The sequence below is a fragment of the Carettochelys insculpta genome, chromosome 2 (assembly GCF_033958435.1).
Source record: "Carettochelys insculpta isolate YL-2023 chromosome 2, ASM3395843v1, whole genome shotgun sequence".
In the NCBI taxonomy this organism is placed as follows: domain Eukaryota; kingdom Metazoa; phylum Chordata; order Testudines; family Carettochelyidae; genus Carettochelys; species Carettochelys insculpta.
Genome location: NC_134138.1, coordinates 253453411 through 253467085, shown reverse-complemented (window position 1 = coordinate 253467085; position 13675 = coordinate 253453411). Strand labels below are relative to the sequence as shown.

The following is a 13675-nucleotide window of genomic DNA, read 5'->3' as shown; positions in this document are numbered from 1 at the left end:
GGGGCATTGCTGGCACATGATATCGAATATAGGCCCCACTGCAATTTACATTGGTCAAACTGGACAGTCTCTCCGTAAAACCCTCGAAATGGTTAACTCAACTGCCACCCGACAGGAGCGGGAAATCCTCCTGTCAGGAGCAACAGCTGTGAGTCAGGTGGCCATCCCTAACAGGAGCCGGGAAACTACTCCTGTCCAAGGCAGCAGCCTGACACTTGCTATCCCTGACAAGAGCGGTTTCCCACTCCTGTCAGGAGCAGCAGCCAAGAATCAAACTGCTGCTCCTGACAGAAGTGGGGAAACTACTCCTGTCAGGGGCGGAAGCCTGATTCTTGGCTGCCACCTGAAAGAAGTGGCTTCCCAGTCCTCAGAGGGGCAGGGAGCTGGGAACCAGGCAGCAGCAGGGCTCCCAGCTCCCCTCCACTTGCAGAGCTGCCCCTGGTTCCTGGCTCCCCTCCACACCATGGAGCCAGGAAACTGACCAAGGTTGCTGCCCTCATCAGTTTCCCAGCTCTGCAAGGGGATGGGGACAGGGAGCCGTGCTGCTGCCTTGTTCCCAGCTCCCCACTGCTTGGGGGGACCCAGGAAACTGACCAGCATCTGGCTGGTCAGTTTCCAGGTCCCAAGCAGCAGGGAGCCATGAAACTCGCCAGCCCAGGGCTGGTCAATTTCCTGGCTCCTGAAAGTCCAGGGGAGCCAGAATCAGGCTGCAGCCTGGTTCCCATCTTCCCTCGACTTGCCTGAAAATGTGAGTTATGCGGGAGTTGCAGGAAAACAACCCAGCATAACTCGAGGGTTTACTGTACTTGGCACAAGGAGCCAGAGACTAACACAGGAATGCTTCCTGCTCATACTGGGACTATACCAATAAACTGTATTTGAATAAAATTGCCAGAAGGCACTGTCTGAATTCAAAAAGAAAAAACAACAACAACAACAACAACAACAAAAACCTGGTGTGATGGAAAGCCGTAGGAGTTGAAGGGCAGTGAAATATTCTAATACCCCAAAGGATCAAGGTACAAATACTGACCAGTACACTGAAATATAAGTAATATTTTCCTTTTAATATAGATCGTGCCTACTTTTAAAAAATCTCCAGGTTTTATGGCACTTGCCTAATATATCAAAACAACGTTTGAAATTTTTAATTGTTACCTCCAATCTATTAACCAACACAATACTTTTCCAGAAAATATCTAAAATTTCTTTTAAAAATCCAGAAAGTAGCATCATGTCTGTAATGAAAAAAACACAGGTAACAGCTCTAAGAATTTTCACCTGCAGGATTGCACTTAGTTTGAGTAAACAAGGGTGGGGTGCAGGGAAAACACCAAAATTATCTTCTCCCATTAAGTTGCTGAACCAAGTGTCTCCATTTTTAGAACACACATGAGGTTCATCTCTTCCTCCTAATCCTGTAGGTGTCTCAATTTAATGGGACAGCATTATCAGATAATTATATAGCAATACTTCAAAGAACAGGGAAGGACCATCTAAGTGGTTTCCACTGCAGTACCACAGTGCTGCACAAGCTTTTTTCAACCACAATCCCCATATTTTATTGCACTTGTGGCACAACCCCCAAAATAGCGAGAAGAGCCATTTTTCTCAAATTCAGTTACAAAAATCAGAACTTCAAGAGCTTCAATTCATGTGAATACAAAACAGTCCTTAATAAATAACATCAAACCATACTTTTTGCCAGCCCTGTTTTAAGATCAGTACACACACAAAGCACACAATGATTTGTACCAGTTAGAAAATTAAGTTACCCCCATCTCCAGGTTTTACCCACCTCAGCCCCCAAGTCTACCCTCCTGTACCCAAGCTTTTCCCCACTTGAGCCCCAAACCCACCACCATCCCCATGCTTTACTCTATATCAACCCCAAACCCACAATCCACCCCCAGTTTTTACCTGACTGAAATGACAAGCTCCGCACACTGTTCCTCCCTGGCCACCACTTGTCCCCACTGCTCCCCCCTGCCACTGCCTCCTCAGCGCAGCTCCAGCAGGGCAGGCTCTGCCACCCTTCCCCCCTCAGCTCTCTTTCCCCTGTGTGCAGCACGGGAGGCTCCTTGCCCTGGTGGCTTCCTCTTCTGGGGCTCCTTTCTACCACTGACTCTTCTTGTGGATCTTGAAGCTGCTGTCACTGAAACAAAACACTAAATCTAGTTTTAACTGTGGTTTTTGTTTAAGTGATGGCAGCCTCCAGAGCCACGAGAGGAGTCAGCAGCTGAAACACTCAGATCCACAGCTAGTTCTGGAGTGCGACCCCCTCAGGAAGACATCTGCAACTTCCCAGCGGGTTCCAACCCATGGGTTGCACACCACTAGAGTACTGCCCTGAGAAATTATTTAAGTGTTACCTCTTTGAATTACCTCAAGTAACATGCTGTATTAACTGTGGTCCTTATACTGTCACATCCATAACAAAGTAGTCATTATTTGGGACTGTATCTTTATTGGGTTTGCTACTTTAAGAGCAAAAGACTGATAAAAGAAAAAGGTGTTTAATTTTGAACTACGTAAGTATCATATTCACCTAAATGATACTTCTCTGTAGTTCTAAATGCCAGTTACAATTATAAATTCTCATTTTCACTTGTTTTTCTCAGCTTCATGCATGTCAAATTACCTGAGCTATCGGGGGGAGCTGACTTTGGCTTGGCTGATTTTGTATGCCAACAGCGTCGCTCTCTGTCACCAAATCTGTTGCACTTCCATCCTGCTGGGATTCAACCATATCCATGGTCATTTGTCTAAAAATAAATAATATAGTGCAAGGAAATGAATTCAGGCCGGAAGCTGGGTTATTTATTTCTATTATATTAAATTATTTGTCTCCTCAATGCCCAATATCCCCTCAGTTTTACCATTTCACCAATTTTATCTTATCAAAGAGCAAACCAACAGTATTCTAGTAGCAGAAAGTGTTGCCTTGCATGACTCATAAATTAGGTATCAAGTTTACTCCCTTGGTTAGCAGGAACTAGATGCACTGTGTAGGCAATACTCCCAGCACTGAACAAGGAAACCAAAGCTGCTTTTCTCTAGAAACCAGTATGTCCAGATACTAGCTAGCACTGCTGATTTCAGAAAGAAACCTTTCCAGGCTTTCCATGTTGCTGGTAAAGAAATGGAAAGAACATTAAAATGAGGGGAAACTAAGGAAGAGAAGAGTTAACTGGGAAAAAGAAGTAGGCCACTCGGAGGAACCCTAAGGAAGAAATATCTAGCAATTATTTATTCAGAGAGGTCTATAAAAGAAACTGTAGTGCATGATTCACTATACAGGTGGACGAAACAATTTTATGCCTAGGAAGAATTGTTTAGAAATGTTCCGCTTGTTTTTATTCAGCTAAGTTAAACAGTCATGATACTATGTATCCTGAAATGGACACAATCAGATCCACAAGATTGTACCTAACAAGTGAATATTTATTCTAGATTACCACCTGTAAATTTTTTTGTGATGAAAATATAACTGCCATCCATTCTTATCTAAGTTAGCCACTGTTACAGTACAGAGAGTATGAGATTATTAAAATATTGAGTCATCTGAAGAGTGCTGACAGAAGTATTATTCATAAATCCTATTGTTCTGTCACACTAAGTTGAAATATCCTCCTTTAGACAAAAATAATTATGGTTATATTCTTTCGTCTCTTTTGCCAACAGAGTAATTTCAAACTTGAAGAGCTTATATTTGAGACACTGAATGGATATTTTTTAAACAAAGTACAGATGTTTAGTACTTGATTTTTAAATTGGTGTGAGCAACTGTTTTGTAATATTTCAAAAACATTTTATATCCTAGAAATACTAAACCTAAGCTTGGGTAAGTTACATCCGTCAATTGAAACAAACTGATTCTGCAGGTGGAGAAATCTTTTAAATATATCAGCTACACAAAAACATAATTACCTTACAGTTGTTTTCCCATTATATTTCTTGACACACTTGCTCATAATGGAATGTGAAAGTGCTTAAAACAAGAGGTGTTTTCCTCAGCTCACTTTCTCTCCTACTGAACACTGCAGTGTAATTGTGATGTTGAAGTTGTGACATCATAATCATTACCACAGCAACAAACCAATCTCAAAAACATTATACAGCCTTCACGGCAGGATGTAGAAGTGAGACACTGAAAGAGAGATGTTCAAACATATGGCAACATATACTTAATATTGTAGGAAATGCCTAAGAAAAAGACCACACAAGGAAAGGAAAATCACCTATTTATTGTTCTTATTTTTTGACAATATGAGGATACCTCTGTAAAGACATAATGGGTTCCTACTCTTGGGTCTGCGGGTATCATGGAAAAAAATGAAGACCTGGGAGATGGGTCAGTAATTGTGGGGTGGGTGTGAGAAGCATGGGCTGCAATGTCCAGGGTAAAAAGAGAACCAAGGAAAAATGGGGCCTGGGGTGGAGGCAATAATCAAATGCGTATGTTAGTTGTCTGTACACAAATGAAAGAAGTGTGGGGAATGAGTAAGAAGAACTTGAAATGCTAGTAAATAAATGTAAGTATGACACAGTTTGTATCAGAGAGACTTGGTGGGATAATACTGTACAGAACTGGAATACAAGAGTACAGCTTCCTCAGGAAGGACAGGCAGGGGAAAAAAAGGAGGTGTTGCTTTATATATTAAAAATGTATACATCTGGACTGAGGTTGAGATGGTCATAGGAGAGAGACTTATTGATAATCTCTGGATAAGGTTAAAAGTAGTGTAAAAAAGAAAGATATCATGGTAAGGGTCTATAACAGATGATTTAAGACTGGGGTCAGCAACCGAAATAGCAAGAAGAGCTATTTTTTCCAGCTGGATAGAACACTCACTAATTCAAGAACGGTAATGTATGTGAATACAATACGGCCCTTAATAAATAATGTCAAACCATAGTTTTTGTAATCCCTATTTTAAGAACAGTGTAAACACAATGATTTATAATAAGATATGTGTTTACTGCAGGATCTTCACAAACTTTTTACATATTCTATTTCCTCACAGTTTACATGTAATGTTTGTACAACTGTCTTCCTAACTTTCACTGCTGAACCTTCTGTGGCTACGTCTATAGAGTTTTATATACAAAACTGGGATTTCGTAGACAAAACTCATGGAGCTTCTACACACACATAATGTGTTTTGTCGACAGCTGTGCAGACCCTCCAGGGGTTTCTTTTGTTGACAGAGCAGATCAAAAATTGATCTGCTTTTATATGTAGACACAATCTGTCGACAGAATTTTTGTCAGACCACCTCTTCCAACAGTAACTTCTGTATACAGATGCTTCTAATGTAGACGTAGCCTCTCTCTGGAGGACAACAGGCGGAGTTATTCAACATCTTGAGATCAGATATTATTTGCTATTTAGATATGAGTTGTTCATTTTGGGATTTTAGCCCTTCACTGTTTATCAAAAATAATTCAGAAGAGCTTTTTGTTTGTGTCTTTCTAACTTTGCAATTATGGTGTCAAATGTCACGAAGTCCTTCAAGATCCACATGCAGCCCTAGAGCCACAGGTTGCAGACCTCTGAACCAGGATGGGTAAGGCTTTTTTTAAACAACTAACAAAATTACTTAAAGCACAGGACTTGGCAATGATGGGGGACTTCAACTATCCACACATCTGTTGGGAAAGTAATACAGCATGGCACAGGTTATCCAACAAGTTCTTGGAATGTACTGGAGATTATTTGTCTCAAAAGATGGAGAAACCTACAGGGGGAATGCTGTTGTACGTGTGATTTTAACAATTTGGGAGGAACGGGTTGAAAGTAGAAGGAAGCCTGAGTGAAACTAATTGTGAAATGACAGAGTTCATGATTGTAAATGGTACAAGGGAGAACAGCAAAATGAAGACAATAGATTTAAAGAAAAAAGACTTTAGCAAACTTAGGAGTTGGTACAGTCCCATGGGAAGCAAAACTATGAGGAAAAACAACTGAAGACATTCAGCAGTTTTTCAAAGTGACATTATTAAAGGTGCAAGAGCTTACTGTTCCACTGGATAGAAAAGATAAGTACAGCAAGAGACTGCCATGGGTTCAGCAGGAGATCTTTAATGATCTAAAAATTAAAAAGGAACCCTATTAAGAGTGGAAACTAGCTCAAAGTACAAACAAATAACACCAGTATGTAGGGGCAAAAATAGAAAGGCAAAGGCACAAAATGAGCTCAAACTAACTAAAGACATAAAGGGTAACAAGAAAATATTCTCCAAATATATTAGCAGCAAGAGGAAGACCAAGGACAGGGTAGGTCCATTACTCAATGAAGAGAGAAAAACAGTAACAGAAATTGTGGAAATGAAAGAGGTACTCAACAAGAAGATTGATGGTGATGGGACACTGTGAGCCGATGCCCAGGTGCCAGCTAAAGGTCTGGTGGGGCAAAGGGGATGATGCCACACCAGCAGCTATACTAAGCAGCCAGGGCAGGCTGGGTTCTTTGGTTTGTGTTTAGTTCGGGTACAGCAGCAAGAAGAAAATTACACTTAGAGAGGCTTTAACAGTTACTTTTTATTTATACAAACATGGAAACAATTTAACTCAGACAAGTGATCAAAGTACCACAATTGTGAATTTTTGTTTATAACTTTACTAACAGTTAATAGGAAACCGCTGGCAGCCATTTTACAACAGAAGCGGCTGCCGCATGTAAAAGGGGGTTTTAAACTGACCGCTCAATTTATGAATGAAAGCAAGATGGCCGCTGAGTGAGTGACAGGATAATGGTTTTTCTCGTGGTTACTAATGTTTACAGAAGGTAATTGCTGACCGCAGCTTGCCAATTAAGGTAAGGTAAGGACCCCCTGTGGTTTGATAGACAAGATAATGATTTTCTACAGTTCTGTGTAAAAGATAGTGGAGGATCGCACTGTTCTAATAGATCAAAGGGGTAAACGGGGTTTAAAGATAAGGTACGGGCTTCCCATGGTTTGAGTGACAGGCTAATGGTTTTTAGCAGTTTATAGCCCAAAACAGTTAGTACCCGCGGTTTTAAAAGGGAAACAACACAATTTAACTTAAGAAAAGTTTTAGATAAACTAGCTAGCTTAAACTAATACAAGTAATGTGTACACAAGAAAGGCAAGTTGCAGGTGTGATTTTCACCCCTGCCTCTTAGACCTGGTGGAACCAGAGTCTTTCCCTCAATTCCTATAGGAAAGAAGTGTAATACAGGTGTAATTCTTACCCCTGCCTCCTAGATCCGGTGTGACCCAGAATCTCTCTCTCAATCCCTCGGGAAGAAGTAGATACGAACCAGGCGTCCCCAGTCTTGGGAGTTAATTCCAGACCTGGCCAGCAGGTGTTGGTGATTGAAACTCAAAGGGGGGTGGGCTGCCAAACCCTTTTTATACCCCTTTTGTCACAGAGGCTTCTTCCTGGTCTCAAGTGGCCAATAGGGAGGAATGTTTTTGAACCCCAGGTTTCCCAGGGAAGGTACAAGGCTCAATTTGCACCTGTGAATTGTGGACAATTGGGCACCTTTGGAGGTGATGGGCGGGGGTTCCCCGTTCTTCCTGGGGAAGTGATCAGGCGTGTCAATTACCGAGATCAGCCAGAAGGGCGGCCATTAGCTAGCCCATTCACCGTCTGGTTTTTGTGTATAGTAGAGGGGCTGGGCGAGACAGCACACCTGCGTTCCCAGGACATCAAAGGCTACCTGTCTCCCCTGCTTGTTTCTCTCTCTGTCTCTCCCAGTGGTGGGGGGAGAAGAAGAAAAGGCCAAATGGGGGGTTCATGTCTGGCTACAGACACCTACAATAATGAATGCTGGAGAAAAGGCAATAGATTCAGAAATTAAATTAGGAAAAAGAACCAGTTAAAGTTTACTTGGACAAGTTACATGTCTTCAAGTCACCAGGGCCTGATGAAATGCATCCTAGAACAGGCAAGAAATTGACTGAGGAGGCTTCTGACCATCAGCTATCAATTTTGAAAAGTCATGGAAGATGGGAGAGATTCCAGACAATTGGAAAAGAGCAAATATATTGACCATACATAAACTAGGAAATAAGGACAACCCAGCAAACTACAGACCAGTTAGCTTAACTTCTGTGCCAGGAAAGATAATGAAGCAAATAATTAAGGAATTCATTTGCAAACATCTAAAAGACAATATGGTTATAAGTAACAATTAGCATGGGTTTGTCATGAACAAATCATGGGAAAGCAACCTGATAGCTTTCTCTGGTAAGATAACAAGCTTTGTGGATAAGGGGAAGTGGCAGACATGATACACTCTCACATGACTTTATTATCATTATTACAGGCAAAGACAATATGTTCATAAGGTTTGTGGATGGTACTAGGCTGGGAACGGATGACAGTGGTTTGAAGGACTGGATTATAAATCAAAATGCACAAGACAAACTGGAGAAATGGTGTGAGGTACATGGCATGAAATTCAATAAGGACAAATGTAAAGTGAACAAACGTTCACTTAGGAACAGTCAGTTTCACATATGCAAAATGGGAAGCGAATCCCTAGGAAGGAGTACTGCAGAAAGGGATCTAGGGCTCATGGTGGACCACAAGCTAAGTATGAGTCAACAGTGTGACACTGTTGCACAGAACAAAACAAAAAAAAAAAAGGCAAATATCATTTTGGGATGCATTAACAGGAGTGTTGTAAGAAAGGTATGAGAAGTAATTCTTCTGCTCTACTTTATGCTGATTAAGCCTCACCTGGAGTATTGTATCCAGTTTTGGCACCATATTTCAGGAAAAATGTGGGCATGCTGGAAATGATCCAGCGAAGCATAACACAAATGATTCAAGGTCTAGAAAACATGACCTATGAAGAACAACTGAAGTAATTAGATTTGTTTAGTTTGGGAAAGACTGAAAGGAGACATAACAGCTTTCAAGTACCTAAAAGGGTCTTAAAAGAAAGAGGGAGAAAATCTATTCTCCTTAACTTCCAACGACAGGACAAGAAGCAAGGGGCTTAACTGCAGCATGGGAGGTTTAGGTTGGACATAAGAAAAACCTTCCTGTCAGGGTGATTAAGTACTGGAATAAATTGCCTAGGAAGATTGTGGAACCTCCATCACAGAAGACATTTAACAACAAGTTAGATAAACATCTGTCAAGGATGGTCTAGATGGTGCTCAGTTCCACTGTGAGTGCAGGGGACTGGACTTGATGACCTCTTGGCATCCCTGGCAGTTCTAGTATTCGATGATTCTATGCAAGACAGACAGGAACTCCATATTACAATGGCTTTGAGGCCTCTGCAGTACTCATACTTATTTTTAATGCACAGACGAACTCCTGGTATCTCAGTGCTCTCTGATACATTATTTGAGCGAGAAAAATATAATTAGAGAAACAGAATTACAGATAATTTTGCATCTCTAAGAATGCCATCTTGACTAGATACACAAAAGTGCCCTGCTTCCTTGTATCTGAAGCCCCTGTATTGATCTCAGATTGTAGTATGTCTCTTAGTAATGAAGTCTTGAAAGATTTACAGCTTTCATGGTTAAAACTGTCTCCTTGAATTCTATCATTCATACACTCTTAAAATAAAGCTCATCTCACACTAGCTTGTTTCCAAATGCGGTCAATGAATACACCATGAAGAATGTATTAGAGTATTCTATCTTTTATTAGTTTATTAGAAAAAATATTTTGTTCTAATAGTTCAACAGCAGTTGTAATTCAATTAATAAAAATACAGTATTTAATATTTAATTAGACACATTAACACGTGGTTTGAAATAGGATGCGAATTTTCTGGGTCATTATAGGGGCTCTTTTGCATACTTGGCTTAATCTAATTCTTGACCACCACCATCTACCCCTCTACTCTCTGATTTGCTCACCTTGATATTTTTTTTTCTGATTTGTCAACCTTGATTACTATTTTTGGTTCTCTGTGCCTTAAATATGGAGTCTGTTCTGATATGGCTATGGGTAGAAGAAGTAGGCCTGTCCCACGAAAGCTCACCTAATAAATTATTTTGTTAGTCTTTAAAGTGCTACTCTACTGCTTTTTTGTTTTGATAGTGTTTAATATATATCTAGAAGGTACCTCCAGCATTCCTGCTTGTTCTCCTGTGTTCCTTTCCCCCAAAATAATGCTAAAATAATTGTGCTGTCAAAAATCTCAAGCTATTGAGGGCATGGGTACTCAGTATGCACCAAGGATTTATTCAGAGGAGAGTGCATAACTTTCTATAGAAGCAATTCTGGAATGATTCACAGGCTATTCCAAAGAGCTCCTACTGCATCCAGCCACTGCTTCTTGCAGCATGTGTAGAAGGGTATCTTCCTGAATTATTGTACTTTGTATGCACATACCCAACACAGTAATAGGCAACCATTTAGGTAAGAAATAATCTATGACTCTAGAGACTCAGCTGTGAAGACACTAGCTGTTTAATATGTACATCCAAACCAACATGCATAAATCAAGACAATTGAAATAACAAGATCAATAATGTAATCAATATGCATTAGCAACATAGTCATTAAAACTTTCTTCTGCAATTAAGAATAAAACCTTGATTATTGTACCTGGTGTAGCTCAAAAATCCCACTTCAGAGTTCATATCCAATATTGTCTGAGATTAAATTTTGGTTAAAATTACTCATTTTACCCCCATCCCACTGAAAATGTACCATTGGCTTCTTATGGCAAGGAACATCTGTCATGTTGTGGAAACTGACATTTCTCCAATTTTACTAGTTTATTGCTTTGAACATGATTTATTATTAAGTCTGGAAACACAGATCCATTAGTTAGAAATACAGCATTTTTCTTGCTTTGATGAAAGGATAGTTACAGTTACCTGCTAAATATCATTTTCTGTTGCTCTAAGTATCATTGAAACAATGAGGAGTTCTGTGGCACCTTAAAAACTACAAATTTATTTGTAGCAGCAGAGCCAAAACTAAAGCCCAAGGGCTTCTGCCCTGGGTGCGGATCATGTAACCTTAGCCCTAGGCAATAGGGCTTCAGACTTGCTGGAACTCAGCATCCACATCAGCCTTGGAGACTCCATTAAAATGGGGTTGAGACCCACTTTTGGGCCCTGACCCACAGTTCAGGAAGTTTTTCTTAGTTCATGGCTAGGGCTCCTAAATATTACGATAATAAAAATAATATCCATCTTATGCCCCTTATTTCATCCAATGATCTTTGTAAAAAAGCATTAAAGGATCCATGAGTAATGAAACTGTTAGCTATATATACACAGCAAGCAACTCAGCTCATTTTAATGAAAGAAATCATGTTGTCTTGACAATCAGAAACAATAAAGTCTGTTTAAGGAAGGCTGACCTTTCGAATCATAACTTTACAGGCCTTGCATATGGAACTTAACCCTAAACTCAAAAATTGCACAAAGCTTTATTTCAGATAAAGCTTATTTAATTACAAATCAGCACTATATCATGAGATTTACGTTGACATTAAATATTAATAGAATTATTACATTTTTAATCACAGTTGCTCACTATCTTTCAAAAAAGTTAAATGGCAACACAATGATACTAGTTAGGCACGATTTTTATCTTAAAATGCACAAGTTATATATCTGCACTTCTATCAAATGTGATTGAAAATATATTCTCTCATTTAAAATAAGGCAAGTTTATGTTTGGGGTTTTTTTGCTTACAGAAGGTAAGGGAAAAAAATCACAGTGCTGGCAGGAAACACATGCCAACTGGCTCTGTCTCATTAATGAGGTAATAACTTACTTATTGCATGTCCAAAAAAATAAAGATTTTTCAGTGTTTAAGAGACAGGTATACTCTGCATTTGTAAATGTGCTTATGTGTCTTCACTGTTTAATATCGAGGACAGGTTGAACCTCTGACATATAGAGATCCAAGTCCTTGCTAGGCTGGCAGCAGCCAGGGAGCCACAACCACAGACAGGCCAGAAGAAGGGAAGCCAGGAGCAGCCAGAGATTCTGAGCTGGGTTGGCAGCAGGGGACTTATGGAGGCTAGGAAGCTGGTTGTGGCCAGGGAGCTGCAGGCAGCAGTCCCTGCCAGAGCCAGATCAGAAGCAGAAAAGCTGACAGCAGCTGTGGGACACAGATGGGAGCCCTGGCTAGGAAGCCAAAGCCAAGCTAGTGGCAGGGAAGCCAGCAGCTGCGACCCCTGTTGGGCCAGGAGCACAGCCAAGTGGCTGGGACTGATGGCCAGCAGTGGGCCAACAGCCTAAGGAGGAGTCGAGGAGCAGTGACACAGGGCAGCAGGGAAACAATGACCTCCCTGGTTTGTCAAACTCTCTGGTTCAGTATCCCTCAGGTCCCTAGGGTGCCAGACCAGGGAGTTCTAACCTTTACTTAGCTTTCTCAAACTGTTAGGAAATCTGAAATCCTCAACAGAAATGCCTTTACCATTTGAAAGCATATTAAAATTATATGTATTGTGATTCATTCATTGACCTCATCAGAGCTAACTAAGGGATATGGACATTCTATGTCAAGTAATGAGAAATGTCAGTGCATTAGGAATGTCACTGGCAATCAATCCTATATGAAGAAATAGCTTGAAAACAGTGTCAGTAAAGACGTCAGACAGATGGAAAAAAAAAAAAAGACGCACAAGAAATCTTCTTCTACCGCTTCTCCCAAAAGGAATCTCACAGCCAGAAAATTCATTCCACCAGGAACCATTTGCCTTATAAGCCAAAACAGCAGCACTGACTGGCAAAAAAGCCAAATGAAAGCAGACACAGCTAGAAGGAAAAAGTGACCATGTGTAAGAGCCCTGCAAATTTGTGGATATCCACTTTGTACCACAGACCATGTTTGTAGATCATGGACTGAATGATCCAAATGCAAATTCTGCATCTTTGCAGAGTTTAATCATGTGAGTCAAGATAGGTGGAGGCCACTCGACTTTGGAGACACAAATCTATTTTAAAAAACTTCCCACTTGCCCCCACCAGAGACTGAAAAAACAAGCTTTGCTCTCTAAGCATTAAAAAAATACTTCTGAGAAAAATAGTGGCAAACTGTTTCTAATTTTGAAATACTTATAAATAAAAATAAATCTTTTATATCTATTGATAAGATTTCGCTGCATAACCAGTAATGAAACTGCTCCAGAATTCAACAAGAACTGGAGCATCTGATACCTTCATTCAATACACAGAACCATTATAAGATAATTAGTTTATTCTAATACACTTTTATGACATAAGAATATATAAATTATCAAATAAACTTGCTCAGTAGTAAAGACACTGCTACTAAATTAAGGGCAGATAATCTGTAATTGACCAATTTAACTAGTGACTGACTGCATGCATCATTCATCTGACCCCTGCAAATCTTTCAAACCTTCGATAGGTGTTACACATTAAGGGTTTTATGCTTCTGGGCTACACATCATGTAAACTTCATTCCTAGAGAGTAAGGACTTGTTTTGAAGTAAAGTTGCAGAAAGGAAACTCAGAATCCACTTTTCATGAATTTCAAGGCTGTTATTTTTTCTTCAGGCCAACTACCAAACCTTTATGAACAGGATGGAACAGTGTTCAGGAACATGTGTTTATTATGCAAACTCTCTGCTTGCAACTCTGTCTAAGTAATTGAACCATTTTACTTATTTCATACCAATATATGAATTCCCAGATTAAATTTCCATTATTAGTAGCAGTCCCCATTTTTCATCTTCTATC

General features: G+C 40.1%; 1 protein-coding gene across 4 annotated transcripts in view; it reads right to left on the bottom strand.

Annotated features, from left to right (window-relative positions):
- CREM (cAMP responsive element modulator) overlaps window positions 1-13675 on the bottom strand; it is an 85821-nt gene that overhangs the window by 70674 nt on the left and 1472 nt on the right. For all 4 annotated transcript variants that reach the window (XM_074984990.1, XM_074984993.1, XM_074984989.1 and 1 more), the window contains exon 2: window positions 2642-2765. In XM_074984990.1, coding sequence (XP_074841091.1) covers window positions 2642-2761 — 120 coding nt within the window. In that variant the 5' untranslated portion in view covers window positions 2762-2765. The remainder of the gene's footprint in view (window positions 1-2641; window positions 2766-13675) is intronic.